This window comes from Apteryx mantelli, chromosome 1 (genome assembly GCF_036417845.1).
Source record: "Apteryx mantelli isolate bAptMan1 chromosome 1, bAptMan1.hap1, whole genome shotgun sequence".
NCBI classification, from domain to species: domain Eukaryota; kingdom Metazoa; phylum Chordata; class Aves; order Apterygiformes; family Apterygidae; genus Apteryx; species Apteryx mantelli.
In genome coordinates, this window is record NC_089978.1 from 128,144,535 (window position 1) to 128,158,814 (window position 14,280).

A 14,280-nucleotide genomic window follows, 5' to 3' on the forward strand; every position below is an offset into this window, starting at 1 on the left:
GCCATTATTTGTAACAGAGATTCTGCACTGTTTTCTAAAATTAGTTGCATTTAGTATTTCATTTTGAGGAAGGGAAATACAAATCAGAACATGCTCAAACAGAATTTCAGAGCCAAACACTTTCATGTCAAATTTTGAAAATGGTTTGGCCAAACTCACATAAAATCAGCACCAGAGTTAGAAATGAAACTCTGAAATTCCAAGCTCTTGTGCCTGAATTCTGATTGCCAAACTGTACCTTTTACATCGGCAAAAATGTGTGCAAGAATTTGCAGGTAGGCTGGTTTCTGGAGCTATGCTGGGTGATACCTGCAACAGAATATTAACAATGTACAAAAAACAATACCACCTGAGGAAAGGAAAGCAACTGCTAGGCATGAATTCCTTTTCTTTGAGGATTTAAAAGGGATTGCCCATCTTTGCCAGTTAAACCCAGCAGATTAAATTTCTCTCTGAAATTTCAGTCAGTAAGGTATAGCAAGGCTCAGCTGTCCTACAATGATATTATAAAGCTTTTATATGAACAGTTGTATTTCAGCAACAACGACATCTCCTACCAGAACACGGACATAACAAATACAGTGCTAACTCCATACTGAAAGAAGCAAGTTCCACTGCTACCTGTGGACGGGGGGCCACCATAGGTCCGTCAAAGCCTTTCTCCTCAGTGAAAAGTGCCTTACCTAACTCTGAATTCACCTCCTCTGAAGCCGAGAACAATTGCTCTCTTAAACTCAGTGTATTAAAATATTCAGTTATCCATTAAAGAATGAAAACACTCACTACAATTCACTGAAGGGCATATTTCTTAAAAACGTTAGTTTGGCTCAATGCTTTTGGCTAAAGTTTCCTTCTCTGGTTGCCTCACAAGGCACACACTCTACTCTAGCCCAGCATGTACAGTGCGGATACAATTATTGGGGGAAGGAGGAGAGGGTCTGCTTTCTGCTTGCCACCAAATGAGACCTCTGCCACTGGTCTGAGCTGCTCTCACAGAAAAGCTTATGGAGGGAAAAGTCTTTCCCAGGGATGGTCTCTGCACATATTATATCATTTCTATTTAATCAGTGGCAACAAGCTCTTGCACTTGAGCGAATCCAGAGGTTCTTTCTTATTTTGCTTACCTGAGTTTTCAGGTAACTACATTTCTTACAAAACACAGATCTAAAGAAACTCCAAGAAGTGCATATGTTCTAGGAGTAAAAAGGCTTCTGTAGTTGACATAATGATGCTCACTTGCCAAACAATCAGAACAAAACATTCACTGCTTTACTACACTCATTGAACAGCTGATGTCCTTTACCATTGCTGGTTTAGCCTGGACTGTTACAGGAGAAACAACAGACAGATGAAAAGTCACATTCTGTGTAACAATTATGCCTATGGTAGAAGTCATTTAGATTAATAATAATAAAAAAAAAGACTTAAAATGATCAGTCTGCCATGGGAAAAGCGAAGTATGTACTCAATAATAACAGAACACAATCAAGAAGTAAGCTTATGAATCAGCTGTGGAATTCACAGGACATGAACTCATGTAATAGAGATGTTGGAAAAAACTCCAGCCTTAATATTTGTTCTGGAGAAGCAAGTCAACTGCTTTGTCCCACTCACCTCACTCACAGTAACTGCAAACTCAATTTAAACAACCAGTTAAAGGGGGTTATAGCTGCTTTGCTCCACCAGGCAGCATAAAGGACACACACTGTACCAGTGGATACAAGAGATGCACAGTTCTGCTGAAATACTAAAATGCTCTGTGGGACTTTTTCCTTTTTCCTTGGGGTTTATGCCTTTTTTCTGCTGTCATCTAAAAGCTGTGGTGAGCTATTTTAGGCGCATGGTTACAAGTAACTACTTGCTAGTTTAAATCCAGCCCTTATCAGCAGCAACTAAAAATTGTCAACTTTCAATGAGAACTTGGAAATGGTTTGAAAGTTTTAACTCTGCTGATATTGGCTGTAATTCTCAGTGTTAAATTCTAGTATTCTGTTCTTTAAGATAGACGCAATTTCCTGGCAAACGGTACTTTAACCCACAGATCTAATTTTACTTCATGAAGGGAGATGACGATAACAGTTAGTTCTTCCTCTCCCCTTAACAGAAACACAGTTTGGCAGTATAAAATGCATCCAGCCTTGCAAAACTCTTGCTGCTCCACCATTCTGCTATAGTCTGACAGCAAAACACTCACAAAACACATGTAGACAGTACAAGAGAAGCTTTGCATGCATTGGAAAAATCATCTTCATTAATGCAGAGATCTATCCAAAATATGCTGGCATGCCACTTTACCCCCTCATGCAGACTTCAGCTCTTGGGCATGGGATTAAGTAAGTGAGCTTGTTCTGGGTTTCACAGTGAGTACTTCTGTCTTTATAAACTCCCTTAATTTAATATTTTTCCCATTTTATTGGACTTTAATGAAAAAATACAAACCCAAAATCAGATAATAATTAGTAAGTTAATATAAAACACAGGAAATATCTACTGATGGTCGTAATTATGACCATTGACAAGTAAAACTGGTCTTTAACTGCAGGATTTGAATCCCTAGTGCCTGTAATATTCCCAAGCCTAACACAAGCTTTCTGTGGAGACAGCCTAGATCAGGAGCCATGGTGGTCATCCAAGAAAAGGCTCAGCTGGAGTCCCTGCAGGAGTACTGTCAGACACTGGCATCCAGTCCCCAGGATACATCTGGCCAGTGATAAGCTTCTTACCTTTCATTTCATTAAATACTCTGATGTACTATATTGTTTCAAAGAAAGTGCAGGGACGAATTTTTTTACAGTATCAGAATTCTGCCTTTGACTTACCCAGATAACAAGGTCAACTGCTCTTTATGATCTCTCTGCTTTTGTTTTTATTTGATGACTGGTCTCCACTGGCTGCTCCACACACAAAACATTTAAACAACTTAAAATGGTGTCAAGTACAGATTTTCATTTTGAAGCCGCCTGTGATATAAAAGCATAATAAAAAACGGATTTATTTACGAGGTCTTACCTCCAAAAGACCATCTTCAGGTAGGTCTGTGCAGTGGACAGCATTCTGAATCTTGTTCTTTCCAAAGACAGCACGCAGAGTTCCAGGTCGGAGATGACGGGCTATTTCCTGTTGAACACAAGAAGATTGAAAGACCTTGTGAACCACATTGTTCCTTTATATCATGGATGCAACAGAATCTTACAAAGTAAGACGTGATTGTGATATTAATATATGTATGGTACACATGAATGAAATGAATGAATGAAAATCAAAAGAGAAATTTCAGACTGCATTATATGTATGTACGACTGCTGAAAAGCCAGAACCCAAACTGTGAAAACTGTCTGCTTGAAATTGGGGCAATCAAGCCACCTTGGGTGGAACTCAAGGTCAACTATATTATACCTTCCTGGCATGTGTGTTAACATAAGTAGCTTCTGTTAGCAAGTTTGCAGCTCTCAAGCACAGAGCGTACCAGTCCTTAGTAAGCAGACACAAGTGTGCCACCTTGGTAGAGTGCCTCCCCTTAAACCAAAGGGACTGACCATTTGCCTCAAAACTCGACATACGAAATCAAACTACTGAACAATCTCTCAGTCTTCTTCTCTGCTGTGCTCTCTGACACTGACTAGTGCCAGCATCTTCTTCAGCTAAACAAATGTGTCATCCTTGGTTTGATCCCCTCTAAAGATCAGCACATTCAGACTCTATATCTTGTCCTGTTCTTTGAAGATGAAATTTCAACTTTCTTCTTCATCTATGATGCCAAACTTCTCCTTGACCTCTCACAGAATGTTTTTATTATTACAGCACTACCACTCAGATCCTGAGATGACCTTGCACTCCTACCTCTTTTCCATGGCAAATCTCCCATCTTCTATCTCAGAGGGCTGCCTTCATTGGCTCTCCCTTCCACCATGCTCTTTTCTTTGGGACATAATGCAATCCTGCTGTACCTCTCTGCACTCTCACCTTGCAGTGTTGCCGTTTGCCCCCTTTTCCTACGCCAACCATGTTACACCTTGTTGACCTCTCCTTCTAACACCCTGGAGCTTTCTTCCAAGCCTACCTCATGCAAAGTATGCCTACTCTTAAAATCAAGTGGAGATGCCATTAGCCCGTTTTTTCCTCCTTAAAACCCATTGACATTCTCTCTCCTTTCATGAGTGCATACTGAGCACCACTCGCTGCGAGGGGACAGACTGGTGACATGCTCAGACTACAGCTACAGAACAAAAGTATTCTTCCTTGACAACAGAGCCTACACCAGGCTGTCTCTGAAAAGACACACATACATTAGGGTATAATCACTCCCAAAGCAGCCATTGCAGTTTCACTGTGCCACTCCCAGGTGTTTGTTTCGGTGTCACAGCTGGAGGTTACTGCCCCCACAGCCAAGTCACCAGACCGGATTGTTCAAGCACTCCTTAACTTCCAGTGTCAGTCAGGTTCAAAGCAACTTCAGCCAGCAGTGGCTCTTGGCTGACCCAGGCAACTTTGCACAGGTACCAATGAGAACCACTTGCATGATGCATGCTTTTCCCTGGCATGGCAATGAAAGTCTTAATCCAGTACAAAAGAACCTTACAAGAGGTTATATGACCATACCCTTGAGCCACTCTCCAGCTTCATCTGCTTGTCATGTCTCATTTCTAAACTAAGACAATTTGATTTTAAGGGCAAGGTCAGGGCTCTCAGCCCAGCAAGCCCTATTTCCACAGAGTCCTGGATTGTTTCCTGTAATAACAATTAATAAGTATGGTGATCTGTTACCTAATACCCATCTGAAAGGCAATTAAACTGCTTTAATGGTTGGGGTTTGTCTAACTCAAACCATGCTCTGAAAAGTTTCAGTTCCCCATTGTTACTGTGCATATGTCACAAGTTACACAGGCTTCTCGGATATGGATTCCAGGGACATTTGGAAAAGATATTCTTTACATCAACCAACTTTCACTTCAGAGGAAAGTTCAAGAGGTAGAATGGAAGAAAGAAAGCAAGCTCCAGGACAGGAAAAATCTCTACATGGTCCTCATTAAAGGCTTGCAAGAAAAAAGCCTGCTGGGGAAACAAAAGTCACACATCAGTTAACTATGGCTGTTTGACACTTAAGTCTTTGCTTGAAACAACTGTTGATTTCAGTAACAATTAGCTGCCAGGAAGCTGGCAATAGCATTAGGTTTTCAATTCTTTTAAGGACAGTTTAGACATACTAGAAAAATGCTTGTGGCTACAGAACCTTTGCTAGTACTTTTGCAAAAACCAACTCAGATCTCAAAGGGTAAAGCTTGATGTTTCACATTGTGTTTATCTCCCATCCATCAAACACCTTGCTGAAACTGTTCCCTCCTCCCACAGGTTAAAAAATATGGCTTCTTCTGAATCTTTCCCAAATCTTCCCTTGACCCATCTTCCTCATCAAACCCACTTTTTTTTTTTTTTCTGTAACAGCAGCTATGGCTTCCTGTTTTGTCATCTGCCCTAAGCTCTAATTTCAAAACTTTTAGAGGACCTCATTTTTCTTCTTCTTCTAACATCGGAGAAAGCTCCTACTTTGTGATACTACTTTGATCTCCTGTTCTCCTCCACCTTTTTTTTTTTTTTTAATACACACAAGTTGCTACACGTTCTCCTGCACTCCTGAAACTCATCACCTGTCTTGCACAAAAATAAATTGATTCTCTTCTGCCTGGACTTAGATTAGATCAGAAGTACATGAAGGTAGCTTCTGTAACACTTTACATGGTTAGCACCTGCCAAATAAGAATCTAAATAAACCTCTCCTGCCATCAGTGAATAAACAGGACAAGAGATAAGGCAGTCTCTGCTTATATTCATGCAGCCAAAAAAGGACACAGAATCATCAATTCTAAAGTTTTACTATTCCTTCTCTTTCTTATAACACCATTGTGGAATTCTAGGCAGGGAACAAGGCATCTATGTAGAAGGAAGAACATACAGAGAGATGTATGGACCATATATAGGTGTATATGTGTATATATGGCTGGAAATCTTGGGAATATTTCAGAGAGGGGGAAGGGAGATCCTTACAGAACACAGCACATCTTAAAATATGTCCCTCTGCTCCATAACAGGACACTTCCTGAACATTTTATTTATAGGGTCTCTACTACAACAGCAAAGAGATGTAAACATATTAGGGTGCATTTGTTTGTTTGATTGTTTTTTTAAGCTTTCTGCTGAGCCTAGTTTCAGGAGCCTTTTTTTGCATCTATAGTTTTCAATAACTTTTTGAGAGAAGCCAAATGCAAGGTGCGATGAAGGGTGAATTAAGAGCAGCTAGAGCTCTACCAGATGTATGAGAGGAGAGGAGCATGTGTGTGCAGGAACTGCATGCCCGTGTGCAAGTGAGGATGCCACAAACTCCTGTCTCATATGAAGAACACATCTCTGGGGCAAATCAAACCAGGACTGCTGAACCAAAAAGCTCTTTGGTCTCATTCAGCAGACTATTTGATCACACGTTACAGACTGGGCTTTGATCTACAGCTAGCTGTTTGAAGAGTTTTGGCCTACACAAGCTACAGATGCATATATTTCATGTTTCTCTCCACTCTATAACAGTTCACCGTGTAACACTGCCTCTATAAAATACTTTGCACAATCCAAAATCTTTCTACTTCTACAAGAACAAAGGGAAACAAAAATGTCCCCATTACTTTCAGTAGAGTCATATGTCAAAATCAGATTGAAAAATCATAAACCTGCTTCATAAGAAGAGCGGTTAACCACTTTTCCTTCAAACAGCTGATATTTCATGGGCTGGACAGGAAGTTATACAGAACAGTAACACGTATTTCAGCCAAAACTGCAGATTTCAAGTAAATCTGGCCAGATGTTTTTTTAAAGCCTCTGCCTTGAACGTTTGAGTATCTAGAAAGACAGATGTGCCACTGTTCTTAAATATTTCTGTGTGCTTTGTTGTCGCTTAGATGACATCCAAAGAAAAACCAAAGAGGCAACCATTGAATCTGTGCAGCAACCATTCCTTCTTGCTTCAGTGAGAAATGGCATAACTAACTCCAAATTGACCAAAATTACACAAAGGAGCTTTTACAGCCTAAAACTGTGTTCTATCTGAACATTAACTAGAACAAGGGAACCTTTAAAATATGTTACTGGTTCTCTTGAGTAAAACAAAATAAAAATAAACCGGTTTGTGATCAAACTCCTCTACCCATGGTACGCTCCCAAAGCAGGTTGCTTCTCTTAGGTTTGCTCTCAGGCCTGCAGCATTTTGAGGACTTTTTCAGAATCAGAGAACAGTTGAGGTTGGAAGGGACCTCTGGAGACCATCTAGTCCAAACCCCCTGATCAATCAGGGTCACCTAGAGCAAGCTGCCCAGGACCATGTCCAGACAGCTTTTGAATATCTCCAAGGATAGAGACTCCACAACCTCTCTGGGCAACCTCTTCCAGTGCTCAGTCACCCTCAAAGTAAAAAGGTTTCTTCTTATATTCAGACAGAATATAAAGGGCTGCATATAATGGGCTACAACAAACTCTGCACAGTCCCCTCCAAGCCCCAGGAAAAAAATCTTGTCTTCCTTCACCGTCTGAGGCCTGACTGTGTGTTGGCTCCTTGCTCTTCTCAGCACTCATCATTCATTACCCTTGCTGAAAGCTTTATATTGACTTGATCTCTTCTCCTCTGCCTTTCCCACCCTGCACTTATGAAGCTTCTTCCCTCTCCAGCTCTCCAAGCCCAGCTGCTCTCATGAAAGACATGGTCTCTCTTCCCCCTCAAGGGTGCCAACTGATTCAGAAGCAGTAGCCAGAACCAGACAAACAAGCAAGCCTTTCTCCTTTTACAGTCCAGCTACACCCTTTTCAAGGAAACAGAACACGTTAACTGCAAACAAACAAAATAAAGTAAATTCCACCACTCACAGTGGAATTTGGCTGAACTTCAGCTATCTGAAAACTGACCACCTTGTAAGCCAGGTGCCTAAGCTCCCTCTGTAGTGAGCAGAGGGAGATAAGCCCTTTCAGAAAAAGATTCTTTTGTAGTCCAACAGGTACGTAAGGTAGGTGGGGTAAGTACCTCTCTCTCTCCACTTCCCATCACCACAGGCCTTCGACTGGCTTTTAGTCACAGGGATTTCAGCACCAGTTGTGTCACACACTGCTGGTTGCAGCAGGGAGCTGCACAAAATATCCACTCCTGTACAAGCCACCATCAGCAAGAGGTTAAATGATGAAAGTAGCACAGCCTCTGTCACGCAAGGTGTAGTACAAGTGTTGCCTGCAATGCTTATTCAAGCTACGAAACACCTCAAAATTATTGTTACTGTGGGGACAACTTCAGTTGATCGGTCTGCTATATCATTCACAGAAGTTCCCATCCTAAGACAAAGGCTAAACAGCCAAAATTGAATCTGCGGTCACATATGACATTGTCCATGACACCGCAAGGGTTAATTTGCCTCAGCTTGCTTTGCCTTTTTTGCAGCTCATATCCACCCCTGCTCCTTCTAAACTCAAATCAAGCAATTTTTATGTGTGCGCTCCCCCTATAGTTACCTCAATCCTGACTTACGTTCCCCAGTGTCATGCCGTGAACCACCTTACGTTCACATCAGCTGCGGCAGAAGAACCTGGCAATTTTCCACTCCAGCATCAATCTGAGGTCCATTTAACCATCAGCGAATGCAGTGCTAAGCCTTCTGTCTGTACTACTGAGAGAAAAATCTACATACGGCGGTGCTGCTGCCCCTGTAGTCTTTAACCAGGTAAGAACGCATTTTGCCCTAAAACCTGAGGCCTGCTTGTCAACGAATACTTCAGAAAGTCTCTAAATACAAAACAAGGTCACTGTTAAAGCAGAGTCAGAGCACAGAAATAGTTTCCTTCATCTTCCATTTTACAAAGCAATCCAGAACAGAAGTCTCTTGTTGACAGAGTGACACATTTTCTCTTACCTGTGTTCCACATGAGCAGCAGCAAAGTCATGTACATATATAGAAGCAATATTAAAGGTCTTACGCCCACTTCCAAGGGACCCAATGTTATCAGAAAGTCCTTGTACTTTCTGCATATTGAAAAAAAAAACAAAAAACCTCACACACAAAGCAAGCCCCTTCCAAACACACATATACACACGAATACTAAACACCACTCGCCTTTTAATCCTTATCACAAAAGAAACTGATACAAAGATCCTCAAGAATCTGGAAAGGTTACAATGATATTCTTTATAATATTTAGCATAGTCTTCTGTCCCTTGAACACTGCATTTGACCTTCAGCTTGTCTTCTGCTGATTCATAATAAAATGTTTATGCCCCCAATCACTTGCCAGGTGTCTTGACAAGTTTCTCCTATCTTTAACTGAACCAAGTCTGTGTGAACACAGTTATGTATTTGAAACAATGCAAACGTAAAGGTTTGTTCAGCAAACTAAATGATCAGACCCAGGCAATAACAGACAAGTTTTCAATTACAAGGCTGTAAAAAGTGCATCAGAAACTCATCTCCTTCTGAAATCAAACTGTTTTTTGCGGCAGCAGCAGCAAGTCATCAAACCAGTTTATTTTGTTACAAAAGCCTGCTCTGGCCTGATTAAAGAAAAATGCATCTGCCCTTCTGTTTTCATAAAGTCACCCAACCTCTGAAGCACCGGTCTGCAGCCCTGTATCTTTCAGAAGTTTTGTTAATGCACGTACACTTGTGTTCTATACTACAGTGTTGGCAGCTTCTTCTGAAGCTCACAGGTCTCTAGAAGTTGTTATATCATCTACTTCTTCTCATCCTCTATCCCCTGAGGCACTTTCATTCTCTCTGCTTCACTCCCACTTGTTCTCTACCAATCTTCTATCTGGCAGCCCAAGGGTGTTGCAGTTTTGACATCACCAACTCTCCACAGACTCTGTTCTGTGGGCAGGAGATGTGGAACATTTGCCAGCCTGCGATAGCATTTTTATTTGTCTTGGCACTTCTGGTCTATGCTTGAGCAATGCTAATGATAACAGAAAACTGTTTACTGTTGTATATGTTTACACTTTTGCCATAACCGATGGGCCAAATTTAGGCAAGAGTAAGCAGGTGCAATTTTGAGTCAAGCACGAGCTAGATCTGATGGTGAAGTTTTGAGGACAACTGACACACGAAGTATAAGTTGGTCAAAAAACAGAGATAAAGATAAAATAACTAACTATCATGTGGCATTATCTGGGTGAAATAAAGGATATTTAAATTACTTGACTAGTTGGAAAAGGAAGCATTTAGCAACAACAAGCAAATAATCCCACAATGCATCTGAAAAAAAACAGTACAAGTGCGACTTGACTATCAGTTGCTTTACTTAAATCTTTAAAGGTGAAATATTTGTCCTACTGATGCTTTTCAACTGCCTTCAGTGGGTCCAGAATTTCACCCATTTACTTATTCACCTGTAAAACAAGGATTAAAAAAAATACTAGACTGCAAGGGATATTTGGGGATTTCATTAATTCACGTTAACAAAATATTTGGAGAGCCTCCAGTGAAAGTCACTACAGAGTTGAAGACATTATTTTTAGTCTGAAGATATCTTGCCTGAGTTTTCCCCAACAAGAACAAGAATAATTAGAAAATTTCTTTTCCTTAGATATTTTAGAGTCAAAATTTTACATTTGCAAAAGCAGTCCAGATATCTGAGCTTCACACTTTACAAAGCAGAAAAAATTGCTTCAAAATTCAACAAGTTTTCCGTTTTCTCTAGCCAAACCAACTTTGGACCATCCACTTAAATAGAACACACAGACGGACTGAAAGGCAAAACTCACAAGTCTGCTGCAAACCCCAGAGATCCTTCTCATCGTGGCTTATCAGGAGCAAGCGAGCTTTCCCTTCCACGCTGTGCCCTGAAGCCTCTTCTATCCAACAGTGAGCTTTTCCTTGGAGGCAGCAGTGCTGCCATCTCTTCCCATACAGCTGTGAACAGCCCTGTTCTGAGGGAAGAAATCATTCATTATTTGTGCTATACCTGTTTTTTAAACCTCCTGCTGTGTTCAAGACTAGTTGCGCTAGTCAGCATCCCTGTGCATACTAAAGGACAGTTCCTGGCCTGAAGACCTTGCCATCTGAACAGACACCAAGAAGAGCAGAAAACAGGAGCAGAACTGATCCCATATTTCAGGGTAGGAAAGCAGGACAGAGAAACAGTAAGTAATTTCTCAAGGGTGCAAGGAAATACAAAATTCTCAAGGAGCATAAGTTCAGTGTCTAGCGCTGAGCTCAAGTCTTCTGAATCCTACCCCACTTCTTCAACCATTCTTGCTCTCTGATTTCACGCTGCTTTAATTCATGACTAGCACTCTGATTGATGGTAAGCCACAGGCTGCAAAACCCAGTCCGTGCCAGGTCAGCCTCGGGGAACTTGACAACTGTCTTGGGAACACAAAGAAGAACTGGTGCTCACCCCTCTTCTACCCTAACCTCATTTTGTTCCCTTGATCCCTAGAAAGGCTGCAGAGAAAGGGAAAACTTCTAACAAGGGGGGATACATGAGAAGTCCCAGGTGCAGCTCCAATGCAGTCCATCATACTGTAAGTGAAAGCTGCTAAAAATTCTGCTCAGGTGGCCCTGCAGTAAAACACAAAAGGTCAGCCTAAACCAAGCAGACCAGCAAGCAGCACCCTAAATTATTCATCTTCTCAGCATTTGAATCATTCATTTTATATTCCATTTTTAAAATGCCTTTGTTTACTTAATAGTGTCCAGAGACAATAAGACCAGTGCTAAAGACTGAAATCTCTTACTGCAGCTGCTCTCAAGGCTGTCAGCTATTACAAAAGGGAGGATTAAAAAACAACACCACCACCAAAAAGATTAAAATACCCATCATCATCAGAAAAGCAAAAAAAGCAAAACAACATCACCTGCTTCTTTTTGGTATAGAAGGAAAGGCTCAGGTTACAGTATTTGTTTCTGCCCAATTCTAAGCCCTCAGCAATGTAGCTTGAACAAAAAAGACTAGAGTGCTCCGGCCACAGCATGTATTTCTTGTGTTATTACAACAGCATGTAGTGCACCGAGGGACTTTCAGTCTATCCACATCCTGCTGCAATGTTCAGTGCAAGGATACCACCTATACCACTTAGAAAACCAGCTGATCCCTGTAAAAGGAAACCCACTTGAGAAACTGATAGAGCTCCTTCCAGCAGTGGTTAGCTCCCCACAGATGAACCTCTTTGGTATACTCAAAGACTAATTTATCACCAAGAGTACTTAAGGTAACAACACTGTGATCTGCAGCTCCTTTTCTATTTGGTTATGATTAGCTCTACTACTCATTTGTTAACCAAGCAGATCCTGAATAAGCAGTCCTCTCGGATAAGAGTTTCATAGATCTGATCATCCTCTTCACTTGTTTATTACAAGGAATGTTAAAAAAAAAAATGCTGTGCACATCCAAGAATTGACTAGCTAAACTGCTAAATGAAAGACATGAAACCTTTGGGGACAACTCCAGGCAACTTCAGGATACTCAAGACCACACCCTCATCACAGTTATGTGGAAGAGTAAGTGCTCTACCGTCCTTTTTCTGCACAGTTATAACTTGCTCTATTGCACATTTGCAACATTTTCAACCAGCACCTTTTGTGTGCTGACTCTTGCTAACTGCCTTGTAGAGTGCTTTGGAAAAAGCCCTTTCAGCCTGACAAAGTTCCAGCTTATTATTTTCTTACAACATTTTTTACTGGAGTTAGCACTGCTACTACTTCTTAACATGAAGTTTACATGACAGCACTACAAACTATTGTGTTCCAACCAGAAATTACAAAAAATTTAAGTGAAGGACTATTTGTAGCCAAAAAAAGCCAGAATCAGACAGGTAGACACGCTTTGAATCTATTCAAATCAAAGATTCTGCAAATACAAGGCCACTGTGACCAGGAGGTATATCTATTCTTTGCTAAGAAGCTGGAGAAGGAGAAAAGAATTGTTTGATGCAGTAACAGTATCATTTTCTTTCCTTGACCAAGCGACCTCCACATTTCCCAACAGCATCTTCTGAAAATACTGCTCCCTTTCTCCAAGAAAGGACTGCGGTCATATGGAGCCTTATTTTTTGCCTAAATGCTTCTTTTCAGGGATTAGCTTTTAGATGCTCGAAAACATCACTGTCCAGTGTAAAGGAATGATTTGCTCCTTGCTGTAACTAAACAGAACACAAGGGAAGCAAACAAAACAACAGCTTGGACAGACACTAACCCAAAACTAAGCATGTTCTGGGAAAGCCTTGTGCTTTTATGGACCGAACACATTAACGAATCTAGTCTCAAACACTTCAGCAGCTAAAGTAGAAATCATAGTAGAGCAGTCCAAAAAAGGAAGAAAAAAAAGAAAAAAAAAAAATCACCTACAGACTGTGATCCCAGGAGGAGAATACAACCTAGGAATCCTGATGACCAACTCTGTGCCTTACTGACAAAGGCTGTATTTTCACTAGGGGGAAAAAATACGTATAAATATATATATATTAAAAAAAAACAAACAAGTGTTAAAACCCTCCTGCAGGCAAGGTAAATTGCATTTTAACCCAGTGTGGCTGGGAAGAACCAGCCCTGGAGAGAACCCTGCAGATTACCTTTGGCCAGCCTACCAGTGGTAAAACTACATTGTGTATTTGCCTAAACCAGGCCGGAATCACACAATCACCCGATATGTTAAAAGCCCTACCTCTTTTTCTACTGTGGTGATAAACATATCCGTTCTCCTTAATCCATCCAAGGCCTTGTCCAGACTACTTAAAAGATAGGGTATTTTGAAATGCATTAGCAAGCTTTATTTAAAAAAGAAAGCAAGCAAATACTGAAGTAAGCTAGGCAAAACAAGCACTCTTAAAACTTTTTTTTTTGTGGTCACCTTTTAAATAAAATGTGATCCATCCATATTCGATACTAAATCTGTAACACTACTCTCTGAAACATGGTCTATATTCAAAGCCTGCACAGAACCTAAACAAGAAGATGGAATACAAACGGGATATGGAAGCCTTCACTTTTGTAAAATAAGATCTGCAAATGGACAGTTAGAAGCAAAGCCCAAGTAATAAAAAAATAAAAAAACCCTAAGCCTCACAAAGCAAGTTAACCCTTCTGAAGGTTGAGTAGACAAATTTATGTAATTCTCAGCATTTTGTAAGAATCCTGCGTTCATCATAGAAAGCTTAAAGTAACAGGTAATTTTTTATTACACCCCCCTAGTGCTTTGGGACACACTCGGCTTGAGTGCGAAGGGAGCCTCTGTGGTCCCTGAGCCAATCTTTGAGGCTTCTTTCAC

The 14,280-nt window shown here is 40.8% G+C and overlaps 1 protein-coding gene across 7 annotated transcripts in view; it reads right to left on the bottom strand.

The window, feature by feature from the left end:
* The window catches only part of NME7 (NME/NM23 family member 7), a 96,120-nt gene that overhangs the window by 14,012 nt on the left and 67,828 nt on the right, over positions 1 to 14,280 (bottom strand). For 6 of the 7 annotated variants that reach the window (XM_067301526.1, XM_067301540.1, XM_013950128.2 and 3 more), the window contains 2 exons: positions 3,010 to 3,117; positions 239 to 309 (listed from right to left, as the gene is read on the bottom strand). In XM_067301526.1, coding sequence (XP_067157627.1) covers positions 239 to 309; positions 3,010 to 3,117 — 179 coding nt within the window. The remainder of the gene's footprint in view (positions 1 to 238; positions 310 to 3,009; positions 3,118 to 14,280) is intronic. The other variant, XM_013950129.2, reaches the window with a different exon arrangement.